The 20750-nt window shown below is 34.3% G+C and overlaps 1 protein-coding gene across 1 annotated transcript in view; it reads right to left on the bottom strand.

Moving 5' to 3' along the window:
• The window catches only part of PRG4 (proteoglycan 4), a 73223-nt gene that overhangs the window by 42869 nt on the left and 9604 nt on the right, over nt 1-20750 (bottom strand). Inside the window, exons 3-5 of the mRNA XM_063426208.1 lie at nt 8810-8932; nt 6589-6705; nt 5932-6051 (exon numbers count right to left, since the gene is read on the bottom strand). Of these exons, the coding sequence (XP_063282278.1) occupies nt 5932-6051; nt 6589-6705; nt 8810-8932 (360 nt within the window). The remainder of the gene's footprint in view (nt 1-5931; nt 6052-6588; nt 6706-8809; nt 8933-20750) is intronic.

Below are 20750 nucleotides of genomic sequence, written 5' to 3'. Positions count from 1 at the left end.
AAACCATTTAAGGACAAAAACAAGATATTGCTTTGTACATAAGTTGACCTGGGCGCAGAGATCTGAGACACTCTTTTGGACTCAAATCTTTGTCCTTTGGTGCAGGAACTCTGCTCCAAAACTTGCCCATCTTTACTAAATACCTTCTAGATCATCTTCATATTCTACAATAATCCTCCTTTTCTTCTTTTTTGGTTTGTTTGGAGGATATTTTATTTTCTTTCCGTTCTTATATTTTGGTGACTTTTTAAGACTTGACGATGGAGATGTTCCCTCGCGGGAATCTAGATTGAATTAAATAAACTTATAATATCTTATTTATTGTGGTTGTTGTTTGGAGAATTAAAAAAAATATATATGATTTAATAATGCTCATGTGTACATATATCTCATACTGAATTTATTTACTGTACAGTGAAGTTTGATGATTTGAAAGTACAACAAAAAATAGCTAAACTGGATAAAAGCTGAAACAGAATTTCTTTTTTTCTCAATTCAGTTATTTTGACTGACGTTTTGCAATTCAGTTTTCAGTTTACCATTAGCAAGCCCAAATATACTTTTCATCCAGGGGAATGAATTAAACGGGGTTATTTACAAAAGTGAGAATTTAAAGTGAATGCAAAGTGAATTTTAAATTCAATGACAAAATAACTGAGCTGGAAAAAATCTTGAGTCAGCTATTCTTTAAGTTCAGCTACACTGGCCTTAAATTGTAAAGTGGTTCAAAGTGGTCCTGGTGCTTGGAGTCTGCATGTAGAGGTAAGCTTCCATCGATGTAATTTATTCTGAGTTCATGAACTGATTCCTCCTAAATGCTTGCATAGGGCTAAGAATATGAACAGATTGGCTGGTCTGAATGCTCAATCTATTACATATTTCATTTTAAAGTACCTTCAGGTTCCTCATCTTCTGGGTTAATTAATGTCTTAGATTTCTTCTTTATTTTTTTTTTAGGGTTTCTTTTGGTAGTTTTTTTAGTTGGCCTTTTTGAAGATTGTACGCCTCGTTGTGGGAAGTCTAGGAGCAAATGTAACATAATGTCTTCAGTTTCTTCTAAGAAATATTTTTTTTAACTGAGAAAGCAAATGTTCAAAGAGTATACGTTATGAAAATGAAAGAAAACAAATGTATTTTAAAGATTAAAGATGGTACCAATATAAAAAGGAAAATGTTTCCATTTATGAATATTCTCCTGGGAAAATATAGTTACTGTGGACATACCAATTTTTGTTGTTGAGCAATAAATAGCTGTCATAATACCATATAAGAAGTGCAATTGGCTCCTTGGGACCCTAATTTGCCAATTGAGTTCATAGCTTGACATTATGTTTGTCTTCTTGCAATGCTTTGTGCTGTCATTCAACTTGATCACAAACCCCTGCAGAGTCCTTTTAACAATCTGGTGCTTTGCTCATTTAGAACAATCTTCAACCCTGGACAACCCTATTAAAAACAACTATGGATTCAGTAAGTGTGTGGGAACTGATATGACCTCAACTCTGACACAGGGAAGAGAATATTAACAGATCGGCCATGCGAAGCAGCCAATCTATTACATATTCCCATTTAAAGTACCTTCAGGCTCCTCTTCTTCTGGATTACTAAATCTCTTATAGTTTCTTTCTTCTGGTTTTGCAGGGTTTCTTCTAATCTTTTTTTTAGGTGATGATGGTGTGTGTCTCTGTGGCGCATCTATAAGCAAATGTAACAAAGGACGAAAGTTATCAAAATGTTATGTTCTGGAAAATGGTGTAAAGTTCTAAAAGTAGGCCATCACTCTGGTAACCCGTGGAACCATCAGGTAAATGTATTTAGTGACACCTCCCCTTTTACATCTTTGCACCATTTTATGGAACATGACCCTTTGATAAATTTCCCACATAGTGTCTTCACTTCCTTGTAAGACATTCAGGGTACCATTTTATCTGAACCAGAATGATACCATGGCAAGAAGTGATGAGAATGTAACAATAAAAAAAGAAAGAAACATCATAATCCAAGTTTCCTTAAAAAAAAGCCCACTTCTAACTATTCATGATTAGAGATTTAGTACATACAACAAAAATGGAGGACTTTTACATACTTGAATGACAACTTGTGATTTGAGAATGGACACTAAATTTGTTTTCCAAACAATATAATTTTTGGAAATATAATATTTAAAAGCACCCCAAAAATGTATGTAAGTGCCACTCCTGGCCCGCAAGGATTGTACTGCCTCTGTGCCCCATATGAGATTTTTTATTTATTTTTTGTTAACTTTTTCGCTTTGTATTTATGATGACCTAAGTTAGTGATGGAGAAAATGCAATAGGTTGAACAGATTGCAATTTGTAACGTTTTCAACCTGTTTCAAGGGAGATATGGAAAGAAGGATAGAGTTAAATGAGTTCCTACTTGCTGTGAAGGCAGACAGTTTGAAACCCATTATAAAATCTTAAAAAAGCAACAGAATGATTTAACCCCTTACAAGGCAATGATATGTCAGATATGTCATGATTTGTTATGAAACACAAGACATGCATACAGTCTGACTAAGAGTATGTAGCTGAACTCGTGGATCTTTGAAAATGTTAGGAAAATGTTGGATGACCCTATATTTGCATGCAATATGCTAGTTACACTTGGTGGGATTTTCAGTGCTACAGAAGTTACATTGCGATTTTTTTCTGCTCAATTTCCTTGGCTTTCTTATGCAAATGACACAGATTGCTCCCGCAAAGCACGGATGCATTCCACTGATTTTCCCGGTAGCAAAAAACATGCAACAGCTGAGTAAAATCCATTCTCACTGTCCACAGAGCTATGCAGCCTTTGCTCTTGACTACATTTGTTGGCAATAATATCTATTGTGCTAAGCAAGCATGTATTATTATCAGGGTGTGGCCAGCAAATGTACATTAGCAACCACATCTCACAATGCATAGCAACAGTGCTATTTTTCCATGGTGAGCAAAATTCATGCAATTTTGATGCACAACTCACATACAATAAAACTACACCCTAAATCTCATATAAAGTCATTGAGGATTTCACTACCAAATTAAATCACATCTTAAGCAAATGCCAAATCCATACAGATTTAGGTGCAAAAGATGAAAATGCCATGTTTTTTTTATAACAAACTCAAAATTGGACTGTTTGATGAGCATATTATATCATTTTCCTCATTGCTGTTGATTTCCATATTATCTAATTGGAATGTTTACAGACAATTATGAAAGTTGATTTATCTGTCTTGCGGCACACCTGTTTTAATCTGGACTATAAAGGGATGCGTTCTAGGGAATAACACTGGAATACTTTAGTTTTAATTATATTTTTTCATCATATTAATAAACCTCATATGGACGGTCAAACATATGACTTTACATGAAATTCCGGATGATAACAAGAATGAATAACTAGCAGAAATGACTCGGAGTAACTTGATACTATTCAATAATGCTACCTTGGTGATCCTTTTTCGGTTCATTTACTCTGCTTTTGGGTAGTTTTGGGGTTTTCTTCTGAATTTTCCTTTGTGCTGGGTCATCTCTCTGCTCAGGATCTATATTAAATATTTTATAACATGCAATAACATTTTGGAAATGAAAGTATGAATCAGCTCTGCTTATACCCTGTTTGGAACCTTCATATGGAACCCCACAGATACACCAATGTGTTTATGCTCTAGTTGCTATAATATACCCAAAATTCTCCTTCTATGCCACAGAAGAACATTGAAGTGCAAGTTGTGAAAGTGCAAAGTGAATTCAACATTTTTGGTAAAATAGCCATATTTGAAAAAAATTCCAAGTCGGCTATGCCTTTAGTTTGGCTATATTGGCCTAAAATTTAAATTCACAATGAATTGTCTTTGAATTCTGAATAATTCATACTTTATTGAACAATTCCACCAGTTTAAGAATGCCAAAGACAATGCCATACATGGCTATTTCCAGACAAACCTCCAGAGATGGTTGACAAGTTAATTGCTACTACCACTAGGGAGTAGAATAGTTCATCAGTACAACCAAGGGAAACCAGATCAGTGCAGTTATGTTGCATCTCTACTTCAAAATTGTCAAGGGTGGCAAATTGCCCATGCCTCTGGCACTTCTTCTCCCAGTTGTCCAAGTTGTGCCCCAGCATCTGTATGCTAAAATAGTGTTGATCAGTCTGATATTGCCGATAGATATTTCCTTCCATGATCTAAATAACCTTGTTAGCTTCTATTTCTAACATTTCTGGAATAATTTAGTTTTACTTACAGTTTTTCATCATATTTTTTCTGTATGTAGCTCTTTTATTTTCTCCTGGCACAGTGGGTTAAACATCTCTGATATTTGGTTAGTTTGATGTAGTGGGTGGAATAGTACATAATGCCTATATAGTGTGCCCAGATCCGGTTATTTTCCAGATCTGAATCTGTAAATCTATTGTACTTATATTTAAGCTGTACAGTTATAAGGACAGAATTGTCTACCTGAATTGTGAAGACTTGACAAGAGAATTACAATTCGAGACCAAAGAATATAAAATGGAACAGTCACCAACTCGTTTGTTCCAGCTCATCTCTAATGGTCCAAAAGTTCTTGTCTATTTTTCTAAATGGAAACCTTTAACTTGGTTATTCACTAAAGTGATAATTCAAAGTGAATTTCAAATTTAAGGGCAAAAAGAGCTGAACTGGAAAACTTATTTAAGTTACCTATGCTTCCTAATACAACAAAAAACTAGCACACTTACCCTAGCAGTGCAATGCAGGGAAATGGAAATTGACATGAAATGGTATTTATTCTTTTCAAACTCAAAATTCGTAGATATAACAGAATCCTCAAATTCCTCATATAGGTAACACAAAAAAAGTATCCCTACAAAAAATAAATAAATAAGAAACCAAATAGAGTAATATCACCAATACACTGAATATGTGAATTTAAAGGTTAAACTCACAAGAAATGGTTGGTAAAAAGGCCCATCACATATGTAGTATATCTCACCCTTAAATCTTGTAAGTGTACTACAATAAAGCAGATATTCATTTTTTTTACGTTGTTTCACTATGGGTTGTCTACTATTATTTTCCCTACATGCTCCTGTGAGAATTCAGAGGACACTCAATTTGAGATCTACTATATATGTGATGGACCTTTTACCAACAATGTTTTGTTTTGTGAGTTTAACCTTGAAATTCACATATTTGGTGTATTGGTGATATTACTCTGATTTCTTATTTATTTTTGTAGATATACTTTTTTGTGTTGGCTATGCTTACAGTTTGAACTTAATCGTGAAATGCGCTTTCAATTCATCTTGAGTTCTCACTTTAGTGAATCAACCTGAAAATATCTGTTTTTCAATTCAGATATTCTAGCTAAAATTAGATAATTTTTTTTTTGTTAAAGTTCCACAATTCCAAGTTTAATGAATAACACTCTTAACAATCAAAGGCAGGCAACTAAACAATATTCATAACGTTCTAGGTCAAAACAATATCATATAGCAATAATCCATCTTACTTCAAATCAACTAAAAATGTATCAGTACAATGTCACCAATGTGAAGGCACATATTAATATATCTCCCACTTGTCACTATATTCATTTGTGTGTTTGTGATTTGTTTTATCCTTTGTTTCTATAAACAGCTGCTCCACAATTGTAGAGATCTGTGTCTGAGAGAGGTTCATAGAGGGATCACATAATAATTCTATATTTTTTCCTAAAGCAACAAATTACAAATCTTGTTAAGAATGAACAAATCTCAATGACATTTATTTATATATGACATCAGGATGTAAGATGTACTAGCAGTCCATCAATGGATAGGCGGGGATACTCTTTGCTAGAGCCATTTTGAAATGAATGAAACATACGTAGATACTACATAATAGCTGGCAAAGATAAAGCATTAATGGACAATAATGTGGTATTTTTGTGTTACCTGCAGGGTAGTCATCTCTTTCATCATTTGGTTTTTTTGTAGGCTCAGGTGTCCTATCTCTTTCATCAACTGCTGGCGAGGACTCTCTGCGAGGTGGTGGGGAGTGACGCTCCGTTGGTTCTATAATAACAACAGCAATGAATTGTATGAACATTTATTGTCTGTCTGTCTTAATAATGTGCGTATCTGTAATTGAACATATACAAGTTATATAAAATTGTACGATTCAAGCAGCAAAATATCACTATAGTTATAAGAAAAAAATCACAATTTATTTGGACTGTTACAGTTATTCGTAATCGAAGACGTTGGATGTTTGGAAATGCTTTTTGTGAAAAAATATTATTAAACCACAAGTTCATTAAACCCAATAAACTATCCTACATAAAAATGCATGTTTCTCTTTCCCAACTCCATAATCTATTATTAATAAAAGCAAGAAATCAAAGTATTTGGAAGTTACTAAAAGTGCTATAAATCAGAGAATTATGAATTAAAATGTACTATATCATTCTAATAGTACGCTTCCACTTCCACTTATTACAGTTTATAGAATTAATATTTACAAACGTGGATAATTTTTCACTTAAAGAACTAAACATTAGAAGAATACTGTAAAGAAAATGTGCTTATGCATGCAGGAATAAAAGCACTTACTGGCACAAGATTCTTTGTAGTCTGAACAGCATCTGCCATAACTTTCACAGCCGGGATCACAATCACAAGCCTGTCCTCTTATGAACCCTTCATGGCATCGTCCCTTGCATGAGGCCTCTGAATTAAATATGTGTAAATACATTATATATAATACAATATGTAATATGGGTGTATGCGAATTACAGAGAGAAAGAGAGAGAGAGAGAGAAAGAGAGAGAGAGCTGAGAGAAAGAGGAAGAGAGAGAATTACATACCAATTGTTTTTCTAAATGCTGTAAAAAAATACCTTTATCAGAAAATAATGCGGTTATTTAAAACACGTTTAAATTTACTTTTTTTTTTTAAATCCACTAAATAGTGATTTATTTTGAGTTGGCATTTAATTTGCAAAATTAATGCTACAATAGCTGATTTGGAGCGAATGTTCAACTTCAACTGGTACTTTTTGTTTTTAGCTGTGCTATTTTGGTCTAAATTTTGCAACTTTGCTGTAATAATCATGCTTTCTATTCTAACATTATTGGTGCTCATCCAGCTTTAAAGGAACACCCCAAACGCCTAAAGCTGTTTATCTTGCTGAATTGCTTTATGTCCGAAGAGTGTGCCCTCTTTTTTTTATTTTACACAAAGTTCAAATTTCAATACAAATGTGTACTTTTATAAGTGAATGTTGTTTCATCCCATATTACTCTGGTTTGGTTAGCGCAATAGAACAAAACTCAAGAGGCAGTAATTGCCTAGAGCACCTGCCTTGCAAAGACTTCTCATTGAGCTGCATTGGGAAGTCTGTGATTGGACAGCCACAGACAGTGTGGGTGGAGTTAGAAGGGGAGGTCTTGCAAAGGCACCAGACAAGAGATCTGCAGTTTTTGCAAGCTGACTTTACACCCAATGGAAACATGCATTACAAAAAGGCATCTATGTGTTCACTGCGGTATATCTACTAAATAGAGATCCCCCCTCTTTTATTGTTCAGTAGAGTGCCCCTTTCACTTTAATAATACCTAAATATAGTGCACAGAGATAAATAAAAATGAAAATGTTAGGCCAAAACAGTCAAGTTCTAAATATAAAATTTGTTGCACTTTAATATGTCTAGCATAATCATACTGTATATGTAAAAAAATATAATTTGACTTTATTAAATATTTTTGCACTTTACATATGTATATATACACAATTCTCATTAGTAAATAAATGCATTTTTTTTCCTTTTGTGATTGTTTTACTTTAACCAACTCTGCTATTTTGGTTAGATTTTACGATTGAGTCAATTGCAACATTTATGAATTTAAATTGAATTGACGGTGTAGTGAATAAACCACTTTATAAAAAACTCAAATGTCATAACATTATCCTGTAAATAATGCTAGAATCACATATCTATTAACAGTCTTTATAAACACTAATTCTAATTGTGATGTACGTACCTGTATCTCTGCTTAATATAATGATTAGCACAAGAAATAACATAAAAACCTGGTCTTCAACAAATGTGCACACGTTCCATCATCCAGTATTGTTACATAATTGGTCATTGGCATATTTCTGGGTATTTATTGTTTCCAAGATTTGAAATTTTTTTTTTGTGTTTTCCATAATGTGAATTAACAAAATCAATTCATTTTTCTACTAAAGTTTTCCAACATATAGTTTTGTATCTGATCTGATTTAAAAATTAACTGATTTTTGGTTTAGACTTTTTTTTTAGAACATTGAGGTTGAAATTTAAACAGAAGAATAAGTATGAACAGAAGAGACCAAAACTAATCAAAAATACCCAATAGAGGAGGGAGGGACTTAACTTTTCTGGAGCTCTGTCTTCAGAGCATACATTAAATGAAATGTGGTACAAATGAAAATGAATGATGGATCTTAAAGGTTGTGCTTAGATATCAATTGGTGGGAGAGGCCACATATCCTGTTTAAGGTGAACCAATAATTTTAACCTAGCTATTGCATCAAATTAAAATGCAGGGTTCTATGTTACTAAACCAGGAATTGAAAATTTACTAACAAATTGCACAGTTTAATAAAAAAATAAAAGCTAATTTGTTGAATTATTCCATCTTGGCTATTTTGCCTATTCTCCTACATTTCCAGTTTAGTGAATATAACTCAATGCATAATTAATATAATTCCATACTATATTTTGGTGATGGTCTTGGTGGGGTGGTGTCCATAAGTGGGGAATCTAAATTGAGCTTGGCGGTCTTGTTACCTGTTGTGCAAACTGTCTTGAAGTCCTGACAACACTCCATAAAAGACATACAGGTATAATCACAATGGCAGGCACGCCCTCGAGAATACCCTTCACCACATCTCCCAACACAGCTTGTGTCACCTACAATTAAACAAAGAACACAACCTATTAATAAAATAACACTATGTTAAATAAAAAAACACCAAGCATCTAGCCTAATTTTACCAAAAAACTCCTTCCAGTAAGTGTCATGGCTGTGTATTGTACTGGAGAGCGGGTACTGTGACACCGGCTGAGATTTCATGCGTGGATATATTATAGTTTGATGGATACATTTGATCTGCATTTTATTTTATTTCTATAGTGTCTCTTGGAATAAAGATTGACACATTCCAAGTGTCCATACAGAGAATATCCCATATCCCATAGATAGATATCCCATAGATAGATGCATAGCCTCAGGCATACTACTCACAAAGTGACCTACTCATAACCAGAAACCAGTTACCGAAAATCCAACCATATCAAAGTATCCTATTTTAAAAAGACTAATTTCTAAACAAATGTATTATTGTTTAAAATGTACTACCATGAGCTTTTTTGGAATACAGATCTGTTATACATTCACACACCCCACATAATCAGAGAAAAAAATTAAAATAAATATCAAACAAACAAAAAAAAAAGTCTGCTAAAAAGGAGTAACTGAACAGTCGTACCATGCGTATATCAAACAACAACTATCACATATGTCTTGTCTGCTTAAATGTAAGTGCAAAATGTGTTCAGTATCATTTATTGCTCTTTTGATATGAAGACTGCAAACGGCTGGGTACAAACAGAATGATATAAATGTCACTACGAAGGTCGCTACAATTAATGCATTTTTACCTTGTAATGATCCTTGACATTCAGGCACATTATGTAACTTTAAGGAGTAACAAACATCATCTTTGATTTTATATCACACATTATGTCTTATTTGTCTTATTGCTGGGGATTTTATATCACTGCTATGAATGTAAAAACTTAGTTTTTATAGGACATTTTAAATGCTGTGAATATATCCTTATAACACTTTGTAAATTACAAACATTACTTATGTCCTGTTGTTCACTGCAAGTTATTAACCTACTTTAAAATCGTCATTTAAATATTAAAAAAACAATGTGTTGTCACTGTGTCAAGTTAATCAAGATATCAGAATACCATGTTTAGTTTGTTGTTCAGAGTGATAGACCCAGAAGATATGCAATAATGAATTACTTGAACACATCAAATTGAAACATCATCCAGCCAATGGCTCAAAATATATCACAATATAGATGGATATTGCCCTTACGGACATTGGATCAAAGTTTCTCATTTTAAAGCCTTGTTGTGTGAATGATGCTGTATTTTGTGTATTGTGAGTTAATTCATTATATAACTGCAATGCATGGCCAGGCATTCATTAATTACTTTTTATATACACAGGTATAGCGTGAACAAAAATTTGACATTAAAATAATAAGTAATTTGTACTCACTTACCTTATTCGTTTTATTCCTTTATGTAAAGACTCTGAACTATAGCACGAATACACTCTTAAAATGTCCTGAATATAACATTATTAGCTAAATGAAAACTTTAAGGGAACTGTCACTTCTCTGGAAATTACACCTTTAAATAAAACATTGAAAATCACCTATAATTTGTGTTTTTCATGAGATGCTGCATTTTCTTTTAAAGGACCACTAAATGCATCCAGACTACTTCATCTCAATGAAGTGGTCTGGATGCCGTGGCCGTGTAGGTTTAGCCCTGTAATGTAAAACATTGCAGTTTTTCTTTTTAAAAACTGTGATGTTTATATTGCAGGGATAACACACCTCTAGCGGCTTTATTCCTGGCAGCCACAAGAGGTGCTCCACAGCTATAACCGAGTTAAACTCGGTTGCAGATCAAATTACTCTCCTAGAGAGCATTTAATTGGTGCAGTGCAGTGCAGCGCCCACAAATTCCCACTAGCCTCCTAATGTTTCTCCATGGGATTGGCTGAATTAACTAATCATCATGATATCAGCCAAGGAGGCAGGGCATCAGGAAGGAGACTGGCGCAGCAAGTGCTGAAATGTAAATAAAACTCACCATTCAAACCCTAACAGTCGCTCAGGAAGGGTGATCTAAGTAGGTATACTAAGACTCTATTATTAGCAATACATGTTTTCATCCCTAACGCTATAGTGTTCGTTTGAAGTTATATTAAAGATTTATTAAATTACATCATAATCCAGTTCAGACAAGGCAGGGAAAATATTGCAAACAACGAGTAGAAACAGAAACATACTTTAATTTATTCTCTTCTCTGTATGTTTTATCTATTCTAACTGCCAAGTGCAAAGGACGGAGCTAAGATGGAAAAGTAAATGCAGGCAACACTCCAATGGTAAGGATGGCATTTTATTAACAGGTGAACCACCCCACAGAAAGTGCTACGTTTCGGCTCAACAGAGCCTTAATCATGCATATGGATAACGAAGTGCAAATGTTTATATATAACGCCACAACCAATTAATTCATCAATAAAAATAAAAACACATGTATCTAAATGACATACAAAATATCAGTAGTAAAACATAACAGGGAGTTTCTCAAAGCATTAAGTAGTATGGCTAAACATCAGAATATATATGGCATGGAATTTGAAAAGGCATAAAGTAATATGATTTAATGCTAAAGACACAATGTATCAATCTAAAAGTTATATCCCAGTAACCCAACTAGAAAATTCAGGGCCATCTTGGCAGAAGCATATGTCGATAATACATGTTAGAATCTAGGGAAATCCCATTGTCAACAGAACATAATCTTAGTGTTTATACAAAATCTATCTATATATCGTCTTTAAGATGGTCATGTACAATATGTAAATAATATAGGCACATAGACACTGAGTATTCTAAGGAGTCAAATTCACCCCATGTGAAACCACCAAAATCCTGGTGTACACAAAATCGGGTTAAGACTTTTCAGTCGAACACGCTAAGAAAGGAAAAATAATAAATCTGATTCCAAATGAAATGTATACATAAGGAATTACAGAAAGGAGGTGAGAGAAAAATCTGAGAGTCCCTTGGGGCATAGAGTGCCTAACGTGTGAATCTAAAAGGCTTCCTTCTTTTTTTTTTTTTAAATTCTTTATTTTATTCGTGCATAGTGGTAACAACCGTTTGCACTGCCACAACAGCTGGTGCAGACAAATACGTAAACATCTTAAAACATTGGTATGGCATCAAAAACAGTGCACATTTTTTGATTTTTAAGAGTCAAGATATACGGATTACAAGCACGATTTTTTAGTTTGCGCATGCGTAGTTACTTAGATCATTCTTTAAACTGTTTAACTAACGAGATATACATTTATATTTTTGCTAGAACTTGCATCACTAACTGGCATTGATACATCTATGATAACACATCCATTCTGTACGACCTGCTGATAGTGCTAGTGATACTTAAAGGCTATTGGTCTGAGTAGAGTAATCTGTGCTTCCACGGTGTGTTCAGTATAGGTGCACGAAGTGTAAATAAGTCTTACCAGCCTGATCAGTCAGAATAAACTATAGCTGATAATAAAGCATAACAAACAATAGGATGAGATGTATACTGTACAATCAGAATGACATAGTAGGCAAAATGAATGTGTACTCTTTGTACTGCGTATTAGCATTGATAAAATCAAGCAGATTTAAATAGAAGAAAATAAAAGAAAAGCAAGTGCTGAAGGATTAACGTAAAACCCAAGTGAGTTTGCATGAGTAGGCAGGTGCGGTGCACCTCGTTCAGCCTGGCTTCCTTCTTTTTAAGTAAATTTTGTTGATTACCTCCTCTCCCAAGTGGTGATATATGGTCAATTATTTGAAAATAAAGTTGTGAAGTTGTAACACTGAAAAATGACACCTTGGCATCTTTTTAAACTTGGTTTTAGAAATATAACCTTTGTGCACATAGTACACTCTGTGAGTTTTTAAATTAAATCTTTCCAATTTATGGCTTGTCTGGCAAGTATTCTGAGACTCTCCTGGATTATAGATAATGCTACCTACAATGGCTTGATATTTTATGTAAAACTTTTATTGGCTTTTTTCATTTTGGTTTACAGCTACTTTTATACCACGTATCCTCCTATTAGGTTATTATCCAGCACCATCTAGTGGAGTATACTGATTACTATTACGTCTGTAAATATCTGGAAAAAAATGTCAGTTTCTGTTATGTAAATTGAGACTGAGGTGGAAATGTACTAAAGTATTCTGTTCTCAAAAAAACAGTGCAAAAAATAGGAATCCTTTCTCTGTACAAAAAGTAGGAAAGGGGACATCACCAATGGGATGTGTCTGCTGGTTGCAGTGGTAATTGCCTCACTTTTAGTACTTTATACCACATTTTAGAAAATAACTCTTTGATATATATACTGCTAAGAGTAGGAGTCTAAATCCTTCCCAGAACCTAGATATTAATTAGTTGTTGAGGGTGCTAGGTACAATTCATGTAGGGAGACTATGGGCTAACCCATTGAGGCAGACGCATTGCTACCACTGTTTTACGCGGAATGATGCTGCCATCAAAATGGCAACTTCACTAGCCCAACCCAAGGGTTAGCCATAAACTATAGACAGCTAAGACAAGTATAGCACTGCCTGTTATTAATGGTCCTATTTTACCTGAAAACCCAGAAGGTTTTATTGAATATAATCATTATTTTAAGTAAAGGAAAATTCCAGCAGGTGTTTCCAATAGTATAAGTGCCAACTGTAATGTATAGATATATACCAAAACCATTACTCTTATAAATAAAGCACTGATTTAGTGGTTTTCTCCCAAATAGTACCCCCTTCTAAATAGTACACAGGTGTCGACATAACAACATTTGGTAACACTGATCTAGACCAGGGGTAGGCAACATTCAGCATTCCAGGTGTTGTGGCCTGCATCTCCCCATATGCTTTGCAAGCATTATAGCTATTATAGCTAAGAGCATTATGGGACATGTAGTCCAAAACATCTGTAGTGCCAAAGGTTGCCAACCTCTAATTTAGACTGTATGTAGTGCAGTCCATGAATATCTTGTGCTTGTATACAGTGCAGTCCATTAATATCTTGTGTTATGTATACAGTGCAGACCATGAATATCTGGACAGTGACAAAAAGATTGTAGGGTTCAAAATTAAATTAAAAAACTGGACAGTTCTGAAAAAAAAAAGAAGAAACAAGAACCAGAATGATAGAAAGAGGAAAAATGGAGAGAGGCAGGAATGGTACATGATCCAAAGTATACCATTTAATCTGTGAAACATGGTGGAGGTAATGTTATGGATTGAAGATCTATGGTGGCCACGAGATTGGACTTGCTTTACTGATAACACTAGCAAAATGAATTCTGATTGGAACAGGTCCTTACTTGAAAACACCGGAAGACATTTCCAATTACACCAAGAAAACGACCTTCATAAATATATAGCTAGTGCAACAAAGCAGGTTTTCAAGGACCAAAAAAAGAATAATGAGTTGATAGGTCAAGTCAACCTAATGACTTGAATCCAACTGGACATGAATGAAGGGAAACATTCTCAAAATAAGAAATCACCGAACCAGGTACTGGCCTGATGGGGCATCACCAGGGCAGATACCCAGAAACATGTAATATGTATGGTACCGCACTATGCAGTCATGAAATTAAATAATCTGCATACATTTACAAAAATGAATTTGTTTATTGACTTTTGCCCCCTATAGTAGAGGAACTATGTCTGTTGCTATACCCTCATATTAAAGCTAAAATTCCACTTTTTTTTCTTTTTTTTCATGGGTTAATTTCAGTTTTTATGAACATTAACATTTTCCTTAATTTATAATTTTTTTCTGAAATATTCTTGGCTCCACGTTGTAGTTGATTATGGCAAAACCTACACTTAAGTTATATTTATTCTCAAAAAAATGATTACATCTTAAAGTGCACACTAATTATCTGTCAGCTGTAATATTACTTGTTTTCCGGGGAAGGCATCATTCATTTTTTCCTCATTGCTCAATGCTAGTAATTGACTCTGACTCACTATGTAAGACTCTGTGTGTAATCAGATGATGGTAGGTGAAAATTTACTTGATAGACCTTCGTATTCAGAATTGAGATGACAATGCTTAGATAAATTACTTAGAAATGGTATTTACGCAATGTTATCCATCAGCTTGCTTTAATACTCTATAATAACCCAAAACTATTTATATATAAGGTGCCCCAAAAGTAGGTATAAGTCAATTGCCACATTGTTCTGTTTCAGTGTGTATGTGTACTAGGTAATCTGTTGTGAGGAATTGAATTGATTCAATGGTATACCTACTTTTGGGCCACCCTATATAATGAATAAACATATTGACATCTAGTCAAATAGAGCTTTAGGTTTTCTTTTCACTCCAGAACCATGCTTAACCCCTTAAGGACCAAACTTCTGGAATAAAATGGAATCATGACATGTCACACATGTCATGTGTCCTTAAGGGGTTAAACCAGTGGGAATTAATTATCTTCCATGGCTTAAGTCAGTCCAGATCAGTATATGATACTCGTAAATTATACATTAGTCAGGAGCCTACATGGCCCACAGAGAACATTGTTGCTGAATAGCAATCATGAAGAGAGAGGAGAAATGGCGAGAGCTCCACGCATACCATAAGTACGTAATGCCATAAATTATACAAATGCTTTGAGTTAGGTAACGATTTATAGACATAAATAGATGTTTATCCCTACTTGGTTGTATTTGTGTTTTTCTTATTCTTGGGTCCAGACACTTTGTTGTCTGATGACAGAAATCTTGGATGTTCCACCTGGAATCTGCTGAAGCTATTCTCCCTACATGGGAGTTACAGCCATGAGTGCTGCTTATCACCACTAAGTCTACTGTGACCTTAACTTTCCATATTCTTTCCAGCTCCTCTTTAAGCCCTTGGCATTTGTCCACCTTTGCATGTTCTTTCTTCTTGATGTTATGGTGATTGGGTAGTGCTACATCCATTACTACTTCAGTCTTCCGTTCATTGTCCAGCACCACAACGTCTTCTTGGTTGGCCAGTACATATTTGTCAAATAGTATGCAAAATACATTCAGGCATATGACCACTGGTTGGATGCAGGCTTTTATTGACTTGACAAAGGGCACATGGCGAGGCTGAAATGTTTGTCCTTGTAACTTGGAGTTTCAGTTAAAGCCTGTATCATACCAGTGGCCATGTGGCAGACTTATTTTGCATACTATTTGAATGTAAGGAAGTTTGCTGCCTCCATGTATGGTAGCACCAACATTGGTCTAGTTTTGTTCATCGTATTCTTTCTTTGCATTTATAGACCTTGTTTGTCATTAATTGATCTAAAAGTCCCACCCTATCCTAGCCCTGTCATTTTCATTAACCTTTATGGCACCTTCCACCCGGCAGATCCAGCCTATATTTGGTGCAGATGTTTCTGTACACAATCCTAAAAACTTCATTATGCCTCTCAGTGTATGCTGCCCTTGCTGACATCTTCTACTAGGGTACTGATTAGCTGGATCGTCTCTGAGGGCCTCAGTGTGCCTTTGGGTCCTGTTTGGCGTGGTTGACCTCTGCTTCTATTAATCTGTTTCTGAGTGCCTGTTTCTCTGCTGCTAGGATTAGAGCCTCATTGATGAGTTTAACCCCTTAAGGACCAAACTTCTGGAATAAAAGGGAATCATGACATGTCTCATGATGATCTGACTGAGGGGGCAGAGTCTAATGCAGAATAGCATCAGGGATAGCACATCACCTTGGTATATATGCTGGATTTGATGTTTACTTGTGTGATTGTCCTGTATTGATTTCTACCATTGTTCTCCAATATATGCAAACATATTTTTTAATGTCTATTACTTTACAGTCTCCACTCACATTTCCAAATCTTTAATGTTTTAGGTATCTCTAAAAAAGAAGCTCTACATGAAACATGCTATCTATGTATTGCATATTTATCTATGCTCCTTATGCATTGCATACTTTGAATTAATGGTCTGCTATTCATTTTTTTATGCTCTTTGCATAATCTGCCGCACAATGATCTTGACTGCCTTTGCTATGTTCCTTACAGTGGAAAGATGTCACTGACTTACTCTGCCAATAGTAAAGCATGTCATGTCAATATCACATATCAGTCCAGAGCTATTTATAAGGATTATCATTGCTTTCTAAGTACAAACACAAATAGTTCATTCATGAAATAAACATGAATGAAGAAGCCAGCACACTACTAAAACAACAAAGCAGAATACCTAGATAATTTTGATACGCCCGATACCCCTAGCTAATGCTAACCCACATAACAGACACACGAGGGAGAAGAAGACACTACATGGATCGTAAGAGACACACAAATGGGGCAGAAGACACATGGGACAGAAGGGGAAACTACATGGGGGTAAGAGACACCAGAATGGGGAGTAGGAGACAAACATATATATATATATATATATATTGCTCTGAACATATTTTCACTCCATTTGGTTCACATAACAGGTGAGAAGAAGTAATCAATAGAAGGAAAAAAGAAGGAGAAGCAAAAATATATATTTATTTATTAGTTAGATATATAAAATATCGATTTTTTTTTTTACTGTTCTTATTTTTAACAGTTTTTTTATTGATCACTTCTCACTTGATCTGTGAATAATAAACATTTAATGGCCATTAGCCATCAATTATCTTTTTGTTATCCTTTGTTTTTTTGGCATCACGGATGGAACTCCAAATCGAAAAGCAAACTAAATGGCTTGTGCGTTGCCCATATAGTTTGTTTCGTGATTTGTCCATATAGCGTTTCACAGTTGCGCAATCTGGTTGAATCACCAATCGCCCAAGTCAAGATGAATTGTGATTTGTTTGAAACCAAGTGGACAAATCTAACAGATGCTATGTAGTAAGCAAACACAACAGATGCTACTCTGTATGTATAATCAAGAGTCGCTGCTTTATAAATAAACACAACAGACACTATTCCGTAAACAAAAACTGTGAAGATTCTGCTGTAAGTACAAAACTTGCAACACAACGAGAGACCTTTTTTGGCAAACAATTCATTCTTCATAAACCCAAACAAATATATAAACATATTTACAGTGATGCATGCATCAAGAAAAAAAAACCCAATATAATCACGATACACATATAGTATTTTAAATACCTTTTTCAGTAACTTAGATATGAAAAGGGGATCAGGATATATAAGGAATAACAGACGTATAATTTTAAGTAAAACCTACACGCTTCAGATTAGAGGGTTATTTATTTAAACTCTACTGTGATTTCTGTAGAACTTGTGAAAGAGTTCCAAATTTAAGGCCAAAGTAGTCTACTTGGGAAAACAGTCTAGTTGGTCAACTATCCAGCTTGGCAATGTGGTCAACAATTGACAATTCAATGTCAATAAATAACTGATTAAATAAAGTCTTGCATGTGTACGCACATAATCATGATTACTCACTAAAATTTGAATTATTGGCAATTAATCTCAGAATTGGAAATTTGAGGCTAGAACAGCCAAACTGAAATTTGTGTCTAAGGTGTTGATGTTTCAAGATCCAACCTTAGATTTCAAGTTTTTTGGTGAATTCCTGGCAACTGACAATTTACTGAATAACCTTTAACCCCTTAAGGACTGGACTTTTTTTGCGATGTTGTACATTTGCGACCAGGCATCTTTTTGACACTTTTGTGGTAGCTGTAATTTTCCGCTCTCTCATTTACTGTTCCCATACAAATGATATATTGTTTTTTTTTAGGACAAAAGGGGCTTTCTTTACATACCATTATTTATATAATCTCATGTAATTTAATTTAAAAAAAATGAAAAAATATGATGAAAAATTGAAAAAAATACACGTTTTTTGAATTTTATGTGAAAAATCTTTTACTCATCTACAAAAGGGAATGAAAAAACTGCTAAATAGATTCAAAATGTTGTCCTGAGTTCAAAAATACCCAGTGTTTACATGCTTTTTGCTTTTTTTTTGCATGTTATAGGGCTATAAGTACAAGTAGGATATTGCGGTTTCAAAACATACATTTTTAAAATGTATCAATAGTGACATTGTAACACTATTATCTGTCATAAATTGCTAAATAACACCCCACATGTACATATTTTTTTAAAAGTAGACAACCCAGGGTATTCAATATGGGGTATGTCCAGACTTTTTTAGTAGCCACTTAGTCGCAAACACTGGCCAAAGTTAGCGTTCATATTTGTTTGTGTGTGAAAAAAGTAAAAAACTAAATTGAACGCTAATTTTGGCCAGTGTTTGTGACTAAGTGGTTACTAAAAACGACTGGACTTACCCCATTTGCAATACCTTGGGTTGTCTTCTTTTGCAAATGGTATGCCATCATGGGGGTAATTCTCATTCCTGGGCTACCATACGCTCTCAAAGGCAACGTAACCAACCTGGCCATTTTCAATGTAAAAATATTTGACCTATATATTTGACCCTGTAACTTTCAAAAACGCTATAAAACCTGTACATGGGGGGTCCTGTTCTACTCAGGAGACTTTGCTGAACACAAATATTAGTGTTTCAAAACTGGAAAATGTATCACAACAATTATATCATCAGTAAAAGTGCTGTTTGTGTGTGAAAAATGCAAAAAAAGTCACTTTCACTGACAATATCATCGCTGTGATATGTTTTACTGTTTTGAATCACTAATATTTGTGTTCAGTGAAGTCTCCCGAGTAAAACAGTACCCCCCATGTACATGTTTTAGGGTGTCGTAGAACGTTACAGGGTAAAATACAGTGATAGCAAATTAAATTCTCTGGTCTTTCGGCCTGGGTTGGCAGGCAGGTCCCTTAAATTGCAATCAATAAAATAACTTAATTATGTAAAAATATTACCTAAATACGCACGTAGAATTTAAATATATATGCATATTTATATATTTGAAGTCTACGTGTATATTTATATAATTATTTATGTAATTTTGTATATCGACATATGAATAGTTCGCATTCTTTTTAGTTACCGGTATTTATATATACAATGATATATATACAATTTCATTCTAAGTGTATTTTGATATAAATATATATATATTAATATCAAAATACAGTTAGAATAAAATTTTGTATAGATATATAATTTTTTTAAAAAAATGTATTATTATTTTTAATTTTTTTAATTTAATTTAAATTATTTATTATTCGTATTTTATAATAATATATATATATACAATATATATAGTTATTATATATATTATATATATACGTGTGCAAATTAATTATAAGTGTATTTTTATATTAATATATGTACATATTAATATAAAAATACACTTAGCATGACATTATATATATGATATATAGACATATATTATATAGGTATAATATATGTCTATATATCATATATATACACATATAAAATAATATATATTTTTTTTATTAACTATAACTTTACATTTTTTTATGATTTTACACATGCAGGGAGACTGCCTGTCAGCACAGACAGTCCCCCTGCAGGCAGAGACTAGGACACCTATTGTGACCATGTGGTCGCCCTGTTGGGCGATCACATGGCCCCAGGGGTCCTAAACCGCCATGGGGAGACTGTCTGGGCTGCAGGCAGTCTCCCCACACCGGGAGCACCGCCGATCGCCGCCAGGGGAACGACGGCGATCGGGTAAGTACATTTTAAATTTAGGACGGTTCAGGACCGTCGTCGGTCGGCAAGGGAAAAATGCCGATGACGGTCCTGAACCGTCCTGCGTCCTCAAGGGGTTAAGGTTTGAAAAAACAAACACAACCTCAGGGTTACTTACTAAACCAGGGGTTAGAAATTTATGGCACTTTAGATGTTTTGGACTACATCTCCTGGTGGTTTGCCAGCATTGTATGGCTATAAGAGCATTGTGGGAGAGG

The sequence above is a fragment of the Pelobates fuscus genome, chromosome 7, assembly GCF_036172605.1.
Source record: "Pelobates fuscus isolate aPelFus1 chromosome 7, aPelFus1.pri, whole genome shotgun sequence".
Classification (NCBI taxonomy): Eukaryota; Metazoa; Chordata; class Amphibia; order Anura; family Pelobatidae; genus Pelobates; species Pelobates fuscus.
The sequence above is the reverse complement of the archived record's forward strand: the minus strand, read 5'-3'. Positions and strand labels throughout refer to the sequence as shown.